This window comes from Mytilus galloprovincialis, chromosome 2 (assembly GCF_965363235.1).
Source record: "Mytilus galloprovincialis chromosome 2, xbMytGall1.hap1.1, whole genome shotgun sequence".
In the NCBI taxonomy this organism is placed as follows: Eukaryota; Metazoa; Mollusca; class Bivalvia; order Mytilida; family Mytilidae; genus Mytilus; species Mytilus galloprovincialis.
In genome coordinates, this window is record NC_134839.1 from 113485537 (window position 1) to 113505542 (window position 20006).

At 31.4% G+C, this 20006-nt stretch overlaps 1 protein-coding gene across 4 annotated transcripts in view; it reads left to right on the top strand.

Annotated features, from left to right (window-relative positions):
• Positions 1–20006, top strand: part of LOC143065444 (ATP-citrate synthase-like) — a 52810-nt gene that overhangs the window by 14633 nt on the left and 18171 nt on the right. For 3 of the 4 annotated variants that reach the window (XM_076239017.1, XM_076239015.1, XM_076239018.1), the window contains exons 5-24: positions 43–141; positions 1215–1306; positions 1766–1845; positions 2146–2276; positions 3084–3202; positions 3701–3837; positions 4294–4355; positions 5178–5295; positions 5901–6046; positions 7516–7545; positions 8572–8813; positions 9154–9206; positions 9585–9700; positions 10156–10260; positions 10834–10925; positions 11474–11578; positions 12321–12402; positions 14759–14997; positions 15815–15908; positions 18467–18621. In XM_076239017.1, coding sequence (XP_076095132.1) covers positions 43–141; positions 1215–1306; positions 1766–1845; positions 2146–2276; positions 3084–3202; positions 3701–3837; positions 4294–4355; positions 5178–5295; positions 5901–6046; positions 7516–7545; positions 8572–8813; positions 9154–9206; positions 9585–9700; positions 10156–10260; positions 10834–10925; positions 11474–11578; positions 12321–12402; positions 14759–14997; positions 15815–15908; positions 18467–18621 — 2297 coding nt within the window. The remainder of the gene's footprint in view (positions 1–42; positions 142–1214; positions 1307–1765; positions 1846–2145; positions 2277–3083; positions 3203–3700; positions 3838–4293; positions 4356–5177; positions 5296–5900; positions 6047–7515; positions 7546–8571; positions 8814–9153; positions 9207–9584; positions 9701–10155; positions 10261–10833; positions 10926–11473; positions 11579–12320; positions 12403–14758; positions 14998–15814; positions 15909–18466; positions 18622–20006) is intronic. The other variant, XM_076239019.1, reaches the window with a different exon arrangement.

Below are 20006 nucleotides of genomic sequence, written 5' to 3' on the forward strand. Positions count from 1 at the left end.
CAGATACTTGAATTATATCTGATATTTACCTGTATTTTACAGAATGAAGAGTTTTATATATGTATCTATTCCCATCGTACAGCAGACACCATTTTATTTCACCACGAAGGAGGAATTGATATTGGTGATGTTGATGCTAAGGTGAGTGGTACCAAGGAGGTTATATGAGAAGGAGAGTGAAGACTCTGCTTGATACAAAATAAGCATCCCAAAGATAGCAGTTCAATCAGAGAAAAATGATAAAATTATAAAGAAACCGACATGTTTATCACCCACTTGACATGGCCCTCTGATGTACTGGGCTGTTACCGCCAGCAGTTCGGGCTATAAGATAAATCCCATATGTCATGTGATTGTTATCAGTGACTGGGTTATTAAAGCTCAGGTGTATTTTTGGTAACAATGCCGTGTATAGGTGTTTATGATATGGAAAAATTTCAAAATCAATCGTCTGTCTACGGTGAAAAAAGATAAAGAAATGACAAAGTTATGAGGGTTTAAAGGAAAGTTAGTGTGCGATTTTTATTCAACACTACATTGCTTTAAACAAAGATATTTGCTTCACCTTTCAATTTCTGTTTATGAAAATTGGCAGGTAATAATCATAGAAAATATACGAATATGCAAAGTACTTTAGTTACAGTGACCAGTAACGACCGAAAGGAAAATTTGCAATTGAAACATAAATTTTTTTATTGGGAACAACGTAAAAGCGGCTTTCTGTTGATATTAACATTGACAGCAATGAACAGATATTTGTTTCATTTCTATTGGTCATAAGTTTACTTTTAAATTTTAATTTTTAATTACTGTAGAAACATTAATTTTCGTGGGGTTAAAATTTCGTTGTTTTGTCACTATATAAGATTTCATGGGGATGTAATTTTGTGGTTTCCTTAAACTGGAAGTGGTTTTATATGGAAGTTAAATTTTCGTGTGGGTTTTAATTTCGTGGATATATTCTTTCCACGAAATAAACGAAATTAAATCCTCCACGAAAATTTCTGCTTTTACAGTACTTAATAAAAAATATCACAAAAAATCTTTTTAACTTGTCAATAATTGTATATCTGGTCAGTTTATGATTGCATGATTGTATAATAAAATAAAGAATATGAATGATTATATCAGAAAGAAATGGATGTTAATTTTATAAACAGGTTGTTACAATAAATTTGAGAGCTTTAACAAGAGAATATTTTATGTCATAACAGGCTGTTAAGTTGGAAGTACCAGTAGGAAGCGATCTAACGGAGGATAAAATTAAATCTATATTACTGACCAAGGCCCCAGATAACAGTAAAGAGTGAGTTTAATGTAAATGCATCCTATAATATTAGGGCTGTATTATCACTGTTACTATTAAAAAATAAGACAACAGAGACCAAATAATGTAGAAGTTCTTCAACAATTAGCAAAACCCATACCAAATAGTAAGCCGTAAAAGACCAGAAAAGACACATGTAAAACAATTTAATTTAGAAACTAATGACCTTTATACTTATAATCACAATTAACAAAAACAAATCTGATTTATAGAATCAACCATACCATTATAAGTCATATAATTGCTGAACAGACATGTCATTGATTTTGATAAAGTTGGATCCATACAGCTAAATTCTGGAACAATATACCTGTATTATAGGTGAAGTGCAGTATAGTGTCTGTTTCTGAATTTTAATGAAAAAATGTCAAAGTTAAGATGTATTTAGATATTATTTTTTAAAGAAATGAATAATTTAGTTTTTTCCTTTATTTTCAGATGTTTGACTAAGTTTATCGTATCATTATACACAGCATATAGAGATCTACATTTTACTTACTTAGAAATAAATCCACTTGGTAAGATTACTATAGAAATATTGAGTAGGGTTTAATTTTTGTGTTGTTTTGGGGTTATATACACCAAATTCAGTTTTTAAAATACTTATTTACAACTAAAGCTCTGAATGTTCCAAAGATTAAAAACTTAAGAAGTTGGGAATCTGCTTTACAAAAATTATAACGAGCTGCTTTCAAGACCATATCACCTAAAGAGGAAGACATGGCTAAATAAAACCAGACATTAAGCCTTGATGGACACATGATCATTAAGCTGGGTTTGAACTAGTATTTGAGCATAGATTTTTAATTTATTTTCAGTTTTCACTGGAGGAAAGATCTACATTCTTGACTTAGCGGCTAAAATTGACCAGTGTGCAGAATATTTATGTAAAGCTAAATGGGGAGAAGTAGAATTTCCTCCTCCTTTTGGTAGAGATGCACTTCCTGAGGTAAGTAAAAGAGGAAATTAAAAATGTAATTATTTTTTAAAACAATGAACTATGTTCTAAAGCAATAAAGAGAAATAGAATTTCAACCATTTGATGAGATGCACAACTTACATTTGGCAAACTAAGAGGTATAGATCCACATTCACTTTCTGATGTTAGGTACAATAATGAGAAGAGGGTGGTAAAGGGTTATTTTCGTGCAATGTGATCGTCAATTTTTATTTCACGTTCAACGTGTTTTTACTTTTTTAATTAAAGTTCAGTCGTGCAAGACGGGTGCCTCGTTCAACGTGTTCTGCTTATTTAATTTTACGTGCATCGTGATTTTCAGTCTTATTTTGCGTGCTTGGTATTTTTCAAATAAAATTCAAACACTTGGCAGGGATCGTCAAAAAATACTTTTTAAAAGCTGTAAACCAATTATATCATAAATGTGTACATGGTGTATACCAAACCGGGAATATCAAGTAAAACAAAGAGTTAATATATAAAACAAGACAGTGACTCAGTCACAAAAGGTTCACATAAAAGTATTTATTTTTTGTGCAACGTTCATTCAAGAAATTATTTTACGTTCAACGTGAAATTATGTCTTATTTCATGTTTTTTTTCGCACCCCCCTTTACTACCCTCTGAGAACAAAAACTTTTCTATATGTAAGAAATTTGATACAAACATAAAGTTTATTATGTTTTATTTTCTTTAACATTTAAGTTTTTACAAAAAGTGAAAGATGAGTTAGGTAGTCTAACTATATTGTAGACTGTTCCTCTATTAATGATGTCTCCTCTACATTTTATTCTTTAGGAGGCCTATATAGCCGAGTTAGATGCCAAAAGTGGGGCTTCATTAAAGTTAACAATTCTGAATAAATCTGGAAGAATCTGGACAATGGTTGCTGGGGGTGGAGCTTCTGTTATTTATGCGTAAGTTTCTCTACATATTTTATCAATTAGGTTGTGACTACAAAATAAGTTTCAAAATAGATGAGCAAAAGCGAAAATATGAGAGTAACTAAATGTCAGAGTTTAAATATGATGTAAAATTACTCCAGTTCATAGTATGAAGAAAAAAGATACATCAATGAGAAGGCTATCCCAAAATAAGGGAAAAAAATTCAGTATGTCAGTGAATAAGCAACACAACATTAAAAGTAAAACAAATATATATGCTAATGAGATAACATCCTTACTACATAAAAAGAAAAGAAATCTAGTGCTCAACATACAGACTAAAATAAAGTGTTTATATAACCTATAAAACACTTTTGAGACCAAACAAGTTGTGTGAATTTATTATGGACTACACAGTGCATCAAACACATCTTTCACAATAAAAATAGATTAGCAAATGTTATATGAATTCCCAAAACTGACAACATTTGATGCCATGAAAATTGATATGCTTTCAAAACTTAATTTCAGTGATACAATATGTGATCTAGGAGGAACTTCAGAGTTAGCAAACTATGGAGAATATTCAGGTGCACCCAGTGAACAACAAACTTATGAATATGCTAATACATTACTGGGTCTAATGACAGAACAAATCCATCCCGATGGTTAGTATATATAGTAACACCCAGTGAAGAACAAACTTATGAATACGCTGGCATGTAACTTAGTCTTATAATAGTTAGTAACAATGAGCAAACAACAACACCTTGTCAAATAATAACTTGCAATGCTTAGCGAATGGCAAAACATATCCATATGCTTGCATGTTACTTGGTGTAGGGATCAGCAAAACATATCCATATGCTTGCATGTTACTTGGTGTAGGGATCAGCAAAACATATCCATATGCTTGCATGTTACTTTGTGTAGGGATCAGCAAAACATATCCATATGCTGGCATGTTACTTGGTGTAGCGAAAGAAGAAATGCATCATGTTAATTTGTATAGATATTAACACCTAGAAAACAACAATATATGATGAATGTACTAACACAGAACTTGGTCTAATGACAATTTTGATTTGCTGTTTATATGATGATATTTATGATTTCTATTACAGGTAAAATATTAATAGTAGGAGGAGGAATAGCTAACTTTACCAATGTAGCTGCCACATTTAAGGTAAAACATTTTACTATTGTATCAACCATATGTAATGTAAATAACAAACCATAAACGATGAGACCGAAAAGTGAGGGGGAAAAAAAACAGCTAATAATGATCACCCCCATTTACACTAAATTGTTTCAAGCTTTATTCTTCATTGCAGAAATATAGACTGCAACAAGTGTATTACGATATTTCTCCACTCGAGACAGTTAAATTTTAATATTTAAAGCATGTGGCTTGTTGAGCTTTTTAAATAATTAAAATTTAACTTTTGAGAGTGGAGAAATATCATAATACACGAGTTACAGTGGTGGAATCTGATTTTTATCCTTCCTTTTTAAAGATTTAAGGAAAGTTGTGTACTTTTGATGTGACATTATCAGACATAGTAGCCTTTTTTCACGACGTCACAATAAGAAAATTCAGAAGAATACAAGAAAATTTAAAGTCACAATTAAATTTCAACCAATCATTTGCCGAGAACAGATTTTTCACTTGTGAGGAGAAATATTTTTTTTTCACTGGTCAGGAAATGTGAAAATAGCACAAAAATTAGAGAACCTGACTTTTTAATCTTTCACAATTTAAAGTACAAGTATAATCTTTCAAAAAGGCATTATAGGCATACCTCAATGAGATAGCAATCCAACAAGGCAAAAATTCAGACATCTAATTGTGTGTTAAGAAACCGGAAACACAACAATATTTAATTATATATGGTATAAGAGATTTTTTTTAGCTATTGGTACCCTGTGCATTTTTAAATAGTATTCTGCACTTATTAATTTCTGGATTAATTCTATGCTGTTTTGACTATATTGTCCTTTGTTGTAGGGTATTGTTAGAGCTTTGAGAGAATACCAACAGAAATTAATAGAAGGAAAGGTGGCTATATATGTCAGAAGAGCAGGACCAAATTACCAGGAAGGATTAAGAATAATGAGAGAATTAGGTAATCTTTGTTCTGTAGAAAAGTCTTGTCATAAAGTAACCCCATGCACATGATGTAAAATGGTATCCAATATTTTATCTAGTCCAATGAAAAAAATACAACTGAGATCCAGGCCTTGCGGTCGTAAAATTTTCTAGCACGATTTTTGTACTCAGACTAAAAAAATCAACCAATCAAAATACTTGATTTGATGTCTGTCAGAGCACATATTTTGTACCCTGAGTACTGATTAAAATTTGATGACCAAGAGCCCAGGTGTAAAATGTACTGGTTATTCCTTAAAAAGTCCCTGGAACTTCAGCTCCAGTCTAAATAAAACTGACTGCCATACTATTTTTAAAAGATGTATGAAATGTATCAACTGACTTGAACAATTAAAGATGAAACATTAAAATATCCTATTTAGTTACTCTAAGAAATACAAAGCAATAAATTGTAAATTCGAAAAAATAATTGATTAATGTATATTATTAGATTTGTATGTAGACATGATATTAAAAAACTGTCTTCCCCTCTGTAATGCATGCATCTTCCGAGGAGGATATATATTTGCATTAATGTATGACTCCTGATGATTCTGGGTATTGTTTTGTGTTTTTGATAAGGTAACACCTTGGGAGTACCAATCCATGTATTTGGACCTGAGACTCACATGACATCAATAGTCAGTATGGCATTAGGGAAGAAAGAAATTCCACAATCACCAAAACAGATGCACACTACAGCTAACTTCTTATTGCCGACAGGAGGGGTTAGTAATTATACATATACAGTTAAATTCAGTTTGATTGTGTTTATTTTATTTATTATTAGGCTTTCCAATTAATAAAACTATAATATCTACTACATTGATGAAGATTCTAACAGAGTGAGCTGTAACTGATGTACATGGATACGACTTTAAACTTTCTCAGACTATTTCAGGATGTTAAAACAAACAGTACATTATTTATCAAATAAACAGGGGATCTTTAAAGTATTTGTGAAAGACCTTACATGTCACTTTTGTAGATGAAACATGCATCTGGCATACAAAATTATAACTTATGTATCTATGATGATTTTATTTTAAAGGAGGGAATTTTACAAGTCAAATTAACACTACAGTTAAAGAAATTTGCCAAGAATATAAAAACATGGTTTGTTGTTAAGAAAAGGCCTCAGATAGGCGTACCAACTATTCCACCTGGTATATAAAAGTACAATTTATGATATTTTGACATGTTTCAGGTAGTACAGGTAAATACATGTTGTTGTCTCCACTTTATATTCTGTATGCTACAACAGCATTACTAACGGTCATTTGTGTTACTAAATATAGAAGTAGATACACCAACAGTATAAAGTGTCAGCAACACATGCTGCTCATGTTAAACAGTTACAATGAGGTGTAAAGATATATTGTCACTAAACCATAGGATACACAAAATTAGCAGCAAAGTGTCCATCACCGACAGAGTCATTTCTCAAATTGGTGGTATTGGTGGGGATCCATTAGTTGCTAAAAAAAAGATTTGTTGTTAAAAAGAACAATTCTATATTCTGTTGTTTGTCTGTTGGAAGCTGTTGTGTTATTGTACGGTTTTCCATTTAAATAAAGCTTGTCTCAGACAATCAACTTTTTTTTGCCCTCTTCTTTTGCCTTCTTCATAACTGGATAGTTACAATAAGGAGTCAAAATCACATGGTAACAGTTCCAGAAAAAGTAAAGATCACAAGATCCACAAAATTAATTGTTATAAGTGCTATAATTAGGTGTTTAAAATCACATTTATAAATAAGAAATAGTAATAGTTTGGAGTAAAAATCACATGATTCTCAAACAAACAGTTATAGTAAGGAGTTATAATTACAAAAACACAAAATCAGTTATATTTAGGAGTAAAGATCAAATAATACATGAATTTAACAACCAAATAATACACACAATTAACCTAAATATGGTCAAGTCTTTAGTCCAAATAACAATTTTTTCATATTTATTCATGATATTGTGTTTTTTTCAAAAAATATCTTGAAATTTCTTTGTTTTTGTGAAATTTTTACTCCAAGAAAAAAAAGAATTCTGCTTTATTATCATCATTTATATATATTATATATATTATTATTTAATTAGTTTGAGTATTTTAAAATTTGCTGCTTATTTTCAAATAATTTTTTTTGGTGTATTTGGTGTTTATCTACATTGATGGTTATAACAAATATATAAACCTGTTTCAGACACCGATGGTTAATAGGAGTATAAGTTCGGTATGTCGTTTGAGTGGGAATGTTGTCACTTTACTTTATTTATAGATCTTTTCATTCCATTTTTGCTTTTTATATCATTACTACTACTGGGCGCCATATATTTAAAATTTGTCAAATTTTTTGCAAACGCATTTATAAAAACCCATTGCAGTTGAAACTTTTTCAATGTTTTAATTTGCTTCATCATGCTGAATCATTTGAATGTTTTATCGTTTGTTTTTTCTCAAACTTTATTAGTCAGATAAACGCTGTATAAAAAATATAGCCCAACATTTCAAGTATATGCTATTTGATTTATAAAATGTCGTACATTATAGTTATTTGTTTTAGAATGAAAAGTGTATCTGAAATCTTCTTCTCTTCTTGTTGTTCTGTAAATCTGAGTGTATTAAGCATGACCTTGTCTGTAACACCCTGACCTTGAGATTTAATGATTGTGAAGTCAGTTTTATATTGGATGTTTGTAACTTAAAAGTGTTAGCATGTTTGTTTTAGTTGTAGTCTATACATGTGTAAAAACACCTCAAATCTCACACTAGAAATGAATTTCAACTTCATGTCTGGTAAATTTTATATTATTGCGTGATCCTTTCTCCATGAAATAGTTTGAAATGAATAAACATGGTTGGGTACTATTTCCTAATTTGATAGGAACACAGTGACACAAAAAGGACATATATTCCTGTGTCCATACAAAATTTTAAGCTTTAAATCGCCCAGAGTTTAAGGAAGTCTGCTTACATTTTGCCTTAAGTAATTAATTCCCTGAATGAAATATTTTGTGTATGCTTTATCAGCTGGTGAGAATGATCATTAAAAATGTTTGTTAAAAAAAATTATATTTAATAAATGATGCTAATGAAAATTTAATTTCCTTTTCTACGGTACCTTAATAGAAAATGTTACAATCTGAAGTTTCAGTGTAAAATATATCAACATTTCACCTTTGATCTTAGTATAAATGTCATCTGAAATAATACTATGTGATGTTATATAAGTAATATAGATTTAATGTATTTTTTATAGTCACCAAGTTCCAGTAGAAGGGAATCATTATCTGAAGTAAGAACCCCCTCAAAGACTAGTTCCTTGTCACAAGTTGTTACTGGTGATGAGTCTGGTACCAGAGCAACCAGAACATTATTTACAAATAGGACAAAATGTATAATATGGGGCATGCAACAGAGAGCAGTCCAAGGAATGTTAGATTTTGATTATGTCTGTTCCAGAAAAGATCCTTCTGTAGTTGCTATGATTTATCCTTTCACGTATGTATTGTAATTCTTATATGTTAATTTTCTAGTTTTGATGGTAACTTTTCTATAAATAGAATACTTAACACATGTATTTGGTTGATTTCAGAGTTACTCCCCTTTGTAACATAGAAAATGTGTCCCTACACTACAAAAATCCACATGTATTTCCTGATTGAAATAAAAGATTTGCCGAACTTTGGCATTTTGACCTTTCTATGGTTTTAACTGGTGAAATATTCAGACAAAAATAATGGAGAGAACTTTATTCTCTGGTACAAACCTTTCTATAAATAAAATTATATATTATTTCAGATAACATTCTAATGCACATGTTTTACTTGATTGATTTTAGTGGTGATCACAAACAGAAGTTCTATTGGGGACATAAAGAAATATTGATACCAGGTAAATATTGGTTAAATATCATACTGTTGTAAATACTAGTAAGTGTAGAACAGGTACTGTTGAAATGACAGTAAATGTAGTACTGTTGCATTACTATCAGTACAATTAATGGTTTTACTGTTTGACAATGTAATGTTATGAAAGGCACATTTCCATTAATTGTACTTGCAAAATGAACTTATTGTATCACCCTTAAACAGGACAATTGATCTGGATAAAAAAAATTATTAGATAATACATTCTATAGTGTTTCAAGAATGCTTCCAAATATATGTGGAGATACATTCAATATGATAATAGGAGGACAATTAAACAAATATCCTCTATATATCACGACCAGTTTAGTTCATTTTATACAAATGTGTTTATTTATTTCAGTATACAAAAGTATGAGTGATGCCATGGGGAAGCACCCCACTGCAGATGTATTAGTCAGTTTTGCTTCCTTAAGATCTGCATATGACAGCACTGTGGAAGTTATGTCATATCCACAGGTAAGTTAAAATAAAGGTTAATTACCTGGTTGACTTAACAGTTAGCAGGTAACTGTACAGCCTTAAACAATGAGCAAAATCCATATGAAATAGCTATAAAAGGCATAGAAATAACAAATGTAAATAATTCAAACAAGAAAACTAACGGACTGATTAATGAACAGAGCAAAAAACATATATGATATATAGCAACATACAACCACTCAATATAAGCTTCTGACTTGAGACGTGAACATATAATGCAGAATTTAACATATTAGCAGGTAACCTCCACCTAACCTGGGACAGTGGTGTAACAGCACAACATCGGAACAAACTGAGAAGGACTTGATGCATCTGATTGATATAAAGCAAAAACTTACTAGGGAAATTTATACATTTTTTTTATTCTAAATCAACATTTATATGTCAACATATTATGTTAATTTTGCTATGAGTTTACAATATCATTACAGATAAAAACAATAGCAATAATTGCCGAAGGTATCCCTGAAAATCTGACAAGACAATTAATCAAGATTGCCGACGAGAGAGGTGTGTCTATCATTGGTCCAGCAACGGTAAGTAATCAGTGTAGATATTATGTAATTCATAATTATAGACAGGATAGCAATTTTCATGGATTTCATGGGTATAAGGTAAGCCATAAATAAAAGCTTTCAATGAAGTTCATATGTTCTGAAGGCTTGTACACAGACTAACAAATCAACAAAACAACAAAAGTCATCAAAATACAAGTCTTCCTGAACCCATGAACATTAGTTTTTCATTTAAACAAATGAAGATATCAACTGTATTCAGCAACTAAGTATGTATTTAAATATAGTGCCACTTTGAAGGTGGCTTTATCACATTTTTCTACCTGTCTGCTTTTGATTACGGCATTTATTCCTTGAATAAAACCACCAGTTTACTGTCTGCTTTTGATTACAGCATTTATTCCTTGAATAAAACCACAAGTTTACTGTCTGCTTTTGATTACGGCATTTATTCCTTGAATAAAACCACAAGTTTACTGTCTGCTTTTGATTACATAAAATTGAGAATGGAACAGCATTTATTCCTTGATTACAGTATTTATTCCTAAGCTAAATCTTGTTTTCCAGTATAAATTTGATAACTTAATTCCACAGGTTGGTGGTGTTAAACCTGGATGTTTTAAGATTGGTAACACAGGAGGGATGTTGGATAATATTCTTGCTTCTAAACTTTATAGACCTGGCAGGTAGGTTTAAACAAAACAAAATTTCCCTTATTGAAATTGTTATTCCTGATTGCTGATAATCTGGTTAATTTACTGTCTGACTCAATGAACACATGAAATAGCAGCTTGAAAACTGGTTATGAAAATAATATTATCAATTCAGAAATTATTGCAACGTTTTAATCATTGTGAATAATGCAACAAAGTTATTATTTCAAAAATTAAATCTTGCATTATAAATAATTATATGAATTAAACAGGATTTTTCTCAATAGCGCAAAAATTGACATTGAGTTTTAGTCTTAAATCACAATATTGCAATATTAAAAGAGTGCAGTCTTATCTGAATTTACAGTACTTTACATGGTTTCTCCTGATAATGAATATTAGATATTAATACATTCTGTAAAATTAAAGCTTCAGAAATGTGACAGTTTTGTGCTCTTTTTTGTCTAATCAATTATATTGATTTTTTACTGTACTAAAAACTTCTCCAAAAGAGATAATAAAAATGTGTGTAAAATCTCATATATGGATCATCTGTATTAAATAAAAAAAATCATTTGTAGTGTTTCCTATGTGTCGAGATCTGGTGGAATGTCCAACGAGTTAAACAACATAATATCACTCAACACTAATGGTGTGTATGAAGGAGTAGCCATTGGCGGAGATAGGTAAGTCATGTATATTTATAGGAATATAACAAGTAAAGCTAGGAGCATTATATCACTGAACACTAATGTTGTGTATGGAGGAGTAGCCATCGGTGGAGATAGGTAAGTCATGTATATTTATAGGAGCATTATGATTTTTAATAAAAAGTAAAAGATAGGTTGTTTGTGTAACTGTAAAATATTTTTCAACATTCATTACCCCCAAAACTCTCCTCTGTCTTCATACAGTATACAGCTTTTCTGTGTATGAATTTTTTTATTCAGAAAGTAATGTCTGCATGTGTCAATGCTTAAAAAAAGTGGTGGAAATTTCAACTTAACAAATGATCATTAGATATTTTCAGTTTCCACTTGATTATAGCTGTCTTAGATTACTGTTTCAATGACACCTATCCCCTCTTATATACTGTAATCCAACTTCTTTTGGCTGATAATTTATTTCATGTTAAACTTTTCTTGCCTAATTTGCAGTTATTTAAGTTCGTGATTTGCAAATTTACTTGAATGTATTAGACAAGGGAGAGCCAAGTTTAAAATAATCGCATATTTATATTTGCATTATTTTTTTCTAGGGAAAGTCCCCAAAATAAATCGCTTGCGAAAAATAGTTGGCTTTACAGTAGTAACAAATAGCCTTAAATATTACTTTTATGACTTATTAATTCTGAATTATCACATAAATTAGAATATGTACCGTAATGTCTTGATTTCCACATTTTTATCTTACTTGATATGTTGACAGATATCCAGGAACAGTATTTTTGGACCATATCATGAGATACCAGAATGAAGAAGATGTCAAAATGATCGTTGTTTTAGGGGAGGTAAGTCAGTAGACTATAAAATTTCTAAAACCATCTATTTTTATGTCAATTTTCCTCTAAATATTTCTTTGTTTTTATGTCTATTTCAGTTATCATTGGAAAATCCTTAACATTTTGAATAGTTGATTGTTTTTATGCCCCACATAGGGGCATTATGTTTTCTGGTCTGTGCGTCCGTTCGTCCGTTCGTTCGTCCGTCTGTCCCGCTTCAGGTTAAAGTTTTTGGTCGAGGTAGTTTTTGATGAAGTTGAAGTCCAATCGACTTCAAACTTGGTACACATGTTCCCTATGATATGATCTTTCTAATTTTAAAGCCAAATTAAACTTTTGACCCCAATTTCACGGTCCACTGAACATAGAAAATGAAAGTGCATGTTTCAGGTTAAAGTTTTTCAGGTTAAAGTTTTTGGTCAAGGTAGTTTTTGATGAAGTTGAAGTCCAATCAACTTGAAACTTAGTACACATGTTCCTTATGATATGATCTTTCTAATTTTAAAGCCAAATTAAACTTTTGACCCCAATTTCACGGTCCACTGAACATAGAAAATGAAAGTGCATGTTTCAGGTTAAAGTTTTTGGTCAAGGTAGTTTTTGATGAAGTTGAAGTCCAATCAACTTGAAACTTAGTACACATGTTCCTTATGATATGATCTTTCTAATTTTAAAGCCAAATTAAACTTTTGACCCCAATTTCACGGTCCACTGAACATAGAAAATGAAAGTGCATGTTTCAGGTTAAAGTTTTTGGTCAAGGTAGTTTTTGATGAAGTTGAAGTCCAATCAACTTGAAACTTAGTACACATGTTCCCTATGATATTATCTTTCTAATTTTAATGCCTAATTATATTTTTTATCCAATTTCATGCTCCATTGAACATGGAAAATGATAGTGTGAGTGGGGCATCCGTGTACTTTGGACACATTCTTGTTTGGGATATCATTCAATTTGGATATAATTGTACATGGATAAAATTATACATGAGGGATAAGTAAATGAGACAGCAAACAAACAACATTATTATAACATGTGAAGTGAAGGAAATGTGGGCTTAACATCAAAATAAAAGCTGATGGATAACAAAAATATCCCTACATATTTAGTAAATCCTAAAACATTGAAAGTGATACAAGTCAGTTTAATGTAGTCTGATCAAATAGTAGTACATTTGTAGTAACAGCTGTTAAATGAAGAAGGTTTAATCTTGAAAAAAAGTCAGATGGTCTTATCTTGATAAATCAGTAGGTCTTATTTTGTAAAGAAGTAAGATTTTTATGCCCCACCTACGATAGTAGAGGGGCATTATGTTTTCTGGTCTGTGCGTCCGTTCGTCTGTTCGTTCGTCCGTTCGTTCGTCCGTTCGTTCGTCCGTTCGTCCGTCTGTCCCGCTTCAGGTTAAAGTTTTTGGTCGAGGTAGTTTTTGATGAAGTTGAAGTCCAATCGACTTCAAACTTGGTACACATGTTCCCTATGATATGATCTTTCTAATTTTAATGCCAAATTAGAGATTTTACCCCAATTTTACGGTTCACTGATAGAAAATGATAGTGCAAATTTCAGGTTAAAGTTTTTGGCTTCAGGTTAAAGTTTTTGGTCAAGGTAGTTTTTGATGAAGTTGAAGTCCAATCAACTTGAAACTTAGTATACATGTGCCCTATGATATGATCTTTCTAATTTAAATGCCAAATTAGAGTTTTGACCCCAATTTTACGGTTCACTGAACATAGAAAATGATAGTGCAAATTTCAGGTTAAAGTTTTTGGCTTCAGGTTAAAGTTTTTGGTCAAGGTAGTTTTTGATGAAGTTGAAGTCCAATCAACTTGAAACTTAGTATACATGTGCCCTATGATATGATCTTTCTAATTTAAATGCCAAATTAGAGTTTTGACCCCAATTTTACGGTTCACTGAACATAGAAAATGATAGTGCAAATTTCAGGTTAAAGTTTTTGGCTTCAGGTTAAAGTTTTTGGTCAAGGTAGTTTTTGATGAAGTTTAAGTCCAATCAACTTGAAACTTAGTATACATGTGCCCTATGATATGATCTTTCTAATTTAAATGCCAAATTAGAGTTTTGACCCCAATTTTACGGTTCACTGAACATAGAAAATGATAGTGCAAATTTCAGGTTAAAGTTTTTGGTCAAGGTAGTTTTTGATAAAGTAGAAGTCCAATCAACTTGAAACTTAGTATACATGTTCCCTTTGATAAGATCATTCTAATTTTAATGCCAAATTAGAGAATTTATTCCAATTTCACAGTCCTTTAAACATAGAAAATGATAGTGTGAGTGGGGCATCCGTGTACTGTGGACACATTCTTGTTTAAACTCTAATGACATGGTTTTATTCATTGGTAGGTTGGTGGTACAGAAGAATACAGAATTATCCAGGCTATCAAAGATGGTCAGATAACTAAACCTATAGTGGCGTGGTGTATAGGAACATGTGCTAAAATGTTTACATCAGAGGTACAATTTGGTCACGCTGGGGCATGTGCTAACGCTGAGGCAGAGACGGCTGTGGAGAAAAACAAAGCTTTGAAAGAAGTAGGATGTTATGTACCAACTAGCTTTGATGAATTAGGACAAGTGATTGGGTAGGTATCTATATGTATGTCTTAGTCTTCTCTTGAATATGAATGAAGGAGATAATATGTCTAGATCTCAATTGTCAAGAATCTAAAGGGGTGACTTGATTTAATGTTAACTATCAATGATCTGCCAACATCACTTAAGTCTCTGAAATTGAAAAAAAAACACAACAAAACATAATTAATGAAAATTAATAAGGAAAATTTAGTTTACTGATTATTGTGAAAATATTCTTCAAAAAATAAAATCACAAAAATACTGAACTCCGAGGATAATTCAAAACAGAATTCCCCTAATCAAATGGCAAAATCAAATGATAAAACACATCAAACAAATGGACAACAACTGTCACATTCCTGACTTAGTACAGGCATTTTTAAATGTTGGATTGAACCTGGTTTTATAGCGCTAAACCTCTCACTTGGTGACAGTTGCATCAAATTCAATTATATTTACAACGATGCGTGAACAAAACAGACATAGTAGGTAAAAAAGTTAAAAAAATGGGTACAACAGTCATCATTGTGTCACAGTCTTAAAACAAACAAATATTTAACAAAAAAGCACAAAAAGCATCTATCAAATTTAAAAACCACATGCATTGCTTCACGTGTTTGACCTTATAAAATGTAAACATCACATAGGAAGAATATTAATTAATTTTGCCATTCAATGTGACCTTTTTCAAACAAATCAGCCTAAGGAATATGTTGCAATATGTCAGACTTTGTGTAAAACACATGGATAGTTGAAATTAGAATAGCTTAACAAAAATAATATCACATTCTTACATATAGGCATGTATTTATTATTTTATTATAGTGATTTATACAAGAAGTTGGTAAATGATGGTGTGATAGTCCCACAGGAAGAAGTTCCCCCTCCCACAGTACCTATGGACTTTACCTGGGCAAGGGTAAGTGTATACTAACATTAGGATGCTATAAACAGTTTCGTATAAAAAAACTAGGGGTTATTCCCTGACTAAAAATAGCCATGGAGGGAAGTCCCTTTTTATCAACATAATTGGTGAAAAAGTATCATGTTTTTTGTATTTGGTTGTAAAAATATGTTAATTAACTTCAATTAAAGCAGGTTGAATGATTAAAATAATTTAAAAAATTAGATTAAATATGCATGTTTTGAGGGGAGACAACACTGTAAACAGTCTGTTTTTTTGGCAGTGAAAATTGAAAACTTATTTGCAGACACTGTAGCTCTTTTCGGAGCAGGCGAAGGTACCCTGAAGCATGAATTTTTTGAAAGACCAGGTAAAAATCTATGAAATTCATACAATTTTGATTATGAAAAATGTGCAGGTATCATGTCTTCAGGGGTGTGCACATGACCTGATTTCAGGTTTTTTAAGGTTAAATTAGGCAATGTTTTTCCCAGTTTCTCTGGATAAAACTTTTTTATACTACTAAAAGTACACTTTTTTTTTTATTCCATTATAAACTAGAGAACATTCTGATTCCAATGATATCTAGTTTTATACAAGTATCTTTATTAATCAGTCCACCACTAAGGGTCACTTATACATGGTCCCTCAAAATATGACGTCATAGAAAAAAACTGTTGATTGCACCCTTAGAGGGACAAATATAAAATATAGTGATGTTTTAGCATAGAAATGTGTTAGCGAATGGAGTAAAATAATTCCGAAAAATATTGTACCGCATGTATACATTAATTTAAAACCATCAGTTTGGTATATTTAATGCAAACATTACAGATTTGTACATAGCAACCAGATATAAGAAAACCAGACTCTGTGCGAATATTGAAGTTTTTTCATTTTTTGCGACGTCATGATATTTTTATTCAATCTCTCATATATTTTGAACCAAAAGTTGCATATGAAAAGTGTAGATTTTTTCTACTTTGACCTTTACTCCTGATCAGTACAGTGGAACATAAATTTTTATTCATTATAATATATATTTGGTACTTTTTATAGTCAAAAAGGTACACGTGCCATTCCTAAGAAAAACACTATTTCAATATTTTCTCAAGTCAGCTATAACTTAGTTCATATAATACTAGGGACAAAAAATATTTAAAGTAACTTTATTCATGCTTATTTCATAGTTTTTATTCTATTTATTCAAAAGAAACCCTATTTTATGATTTATTTTCTTTGTAAAACTGATGAAAATGTGATACAGGAAATGTTTGGAATTTGCCAGTTAAACTGTTTGCCACTGGCCAATATGCCACTACTGCACGACATAAAAAAAGAGCTGTAGTTTCACTATTCATTGTCATAATCCTTAAAGTAAGACATCATTTTAATCGGTATAGTGTACAGATTCAGAAAAGCTGAGAAAATATAATATTTTGCACACAAAGTTTTGCCCTAAGGGTGCTATAAACAGTTTCGTATAAAAAACTAGAAGTTATTCCCCGACTAAAAATAGCCATGTAGGGAAGTCCATTTTTATCAACATAATTGGTGAACAAGTATCATGTTTTTTGTATTTGGTTGTAAAAATATGTTAATTAACTTCAATTAAAGCAGGTTGAATGATTAAGATAATTTAAAAAATTAGATTAAATATACATGTTTTGAGGGGAGACAACACTGTAAAAAGTCTGTTTTTTTGGCAGTGAAAATTGAAAATTTATTTGCAGCCACTGTAGCTCTTTTTGGAGTAGGCGAACGTACCCTGAAGCATGAATTTTTTGAAAGACCAGGTAAAAATCTATGAAATTCATACAATTTTGATTATGAAAAATGTGCAGGTATCATGTCTTCAGGGGTGTGCACATGACCTGATTTCAGGTTTTTTAAGGTTAAATTAGGCAATGTTTTTCCCAGTTTCTCTGGATAAAACTTTTTTATACCATTAAAAGTACACTTTTTTTTTTTATTCCATTATAAACTAGAGACCATTCTGATTCCAGTGATATTTAGTTTTATACATGTATCTTTATTAATCAGTCCACCACTAAGGGTCACTTATACATGGTCCCTCAAAATATGACGTCGTAGAAAAAAGCTGTTGATTGCACCCTTATGATGGTGTTATAGTCCCACAGGAAGAGGTTCCCCTCCCACAATACCTATGGACTTTACCTGGGCAAGGGTTAGTGTATATACTAACATTATGATGGTGTTATAGTCCCACAGGAAAAGGTTCTGCCTCCTACAGTACCTATAGACTTTAACTGGGCAAGGGTAAGTGTATACTAACATTAGATGGTGTTATAGTCCCACAGGAAGAGGTTCCCCCTCCCACAGTATCTATGGACTTTACTTGGGCAAGGGTAAGCAAAGAATATATTTATAAACGGTTAAAATCACAAACACTACCTACAGTTTCTTTTGATTGTAAGCATATAGTGTGTCTATTGATATTTATATACAACTCCTACTTCATGTTATATTTGTTACTGGACATTAAGCATCAATCAATCAATCAAAATGTTACATATTCAGACTGGTAAAATCTTAACATTTGTATTGATTAGGAATTAGGATTGATCCGAAAGCCAGCTTCCTTTATGACAAGTATATGTGACGAGAGAGGACAGGAACTTTTGTATGCTGGGATACCTATAACAGATATATTTAAAGAAGACATGGGTATTGGTGGAGTATTGAGTTTGCTTTGGTTCCAGAGAAGGCAAGTAAACAAAAATTGTAGTTAAATTATAAGGCCAACATTAAAAATATCTTTGTTTCCCCTCCCCGACTGAGGTTATCAGGGTATGGGTAGGTAGGTAGGCAAATTATTTGATTTTATTTCTTGATATAATTTTTCTATATTGAATTTTTACAAAATTCAACAGGTAAGGGACGACATCAAAAGATCGATGTAGGATAAAAAACTTAAATCAAATAGTTTGGGGGTGGGGGGGTCAACATTGCTGCAAGTTTTGTTAATCTAAAATCGATTTTACATATATCCCTATTGGTCAATCAATTTTTCTCAAATTAAGTTAAGAGGGGGGGTGTGGGGGTCAGTGAAAAAACTATGTGAATTAAGTTTTTTATCCTTCATTGAACTTTTGATGTCGTCCCTAAGATAAGTCAAGAAAAGTGGCGTATTCCCTGTATTCATTGTAAACCCCAGTCTTCTGGTGTTAAAAACAGTATACAGGGACCTCCTTTTTCTATTCATTTTATGGTATGAAATCTACAAAAGCACACATTCTTCATGTGATAACAATGTTTAATGAAAGCAAGTGTTTCATTAGTTAAAAATCAAGCTTATTTCAAGTCTAACTTGATGCATAACTCAGAACAAAACAATTCCTGTGTTCACCAATGCATACCTTGATCATCAATTATGAGATGACAAAAAGATATGTAACAGTTAATGACTTGGGAATTAAAATTCAATGAATACAAATTCTCAGTAGAAGTGAACATAATTCAGTTATGTTCAGTTACACCTGGATCATGCAGCTTGGTCAATTAATTCCTAAACAAAAGATTTGTTTGTTTTTTCAAGTTCTAGAAAAAACAAGGCTTCACTTATTCATGTTTTGTTGTTCCTAGACCTAGAATAGTAATGAGTATTTACAAATTCAACTGATGCAGTTATAACGTAAAACGTGCCCTTTTGTAAATGACGTGCCATAAATTGAAAAAAAAACACATTTAACTGGATTTGTTTACACCAGAAATCAGGGATGTTCCCTGAAAGCAGGGAATTCATGTATCCAACATTTTCTGACTTTTGCCAAACCTGTTCGAAGCTGAAGACAAAAGTAAATTGATTTCAAAGCACGATTCAGACCATTTTTACTAAAGATTTTATCCTTTAAACAGGAACAGAGGTAAAAGACAAAGCAAATCAAGGTGCACTCAGTGGTTGAAAGATGCTTCAGATTTTTATTTTCAAATATCACATTTGCACGCAACACAAATCGTGTGGGCAGGCATTATGTTTGTTTTCCTTGATTCCAAATCATATAGACGCTTTAATGCAAAAATGCCTTGATTTAAAACGCTTGTTGACTACAGCATCGGAAAGGTATGACAAAAAACCAATGCACGTTTACA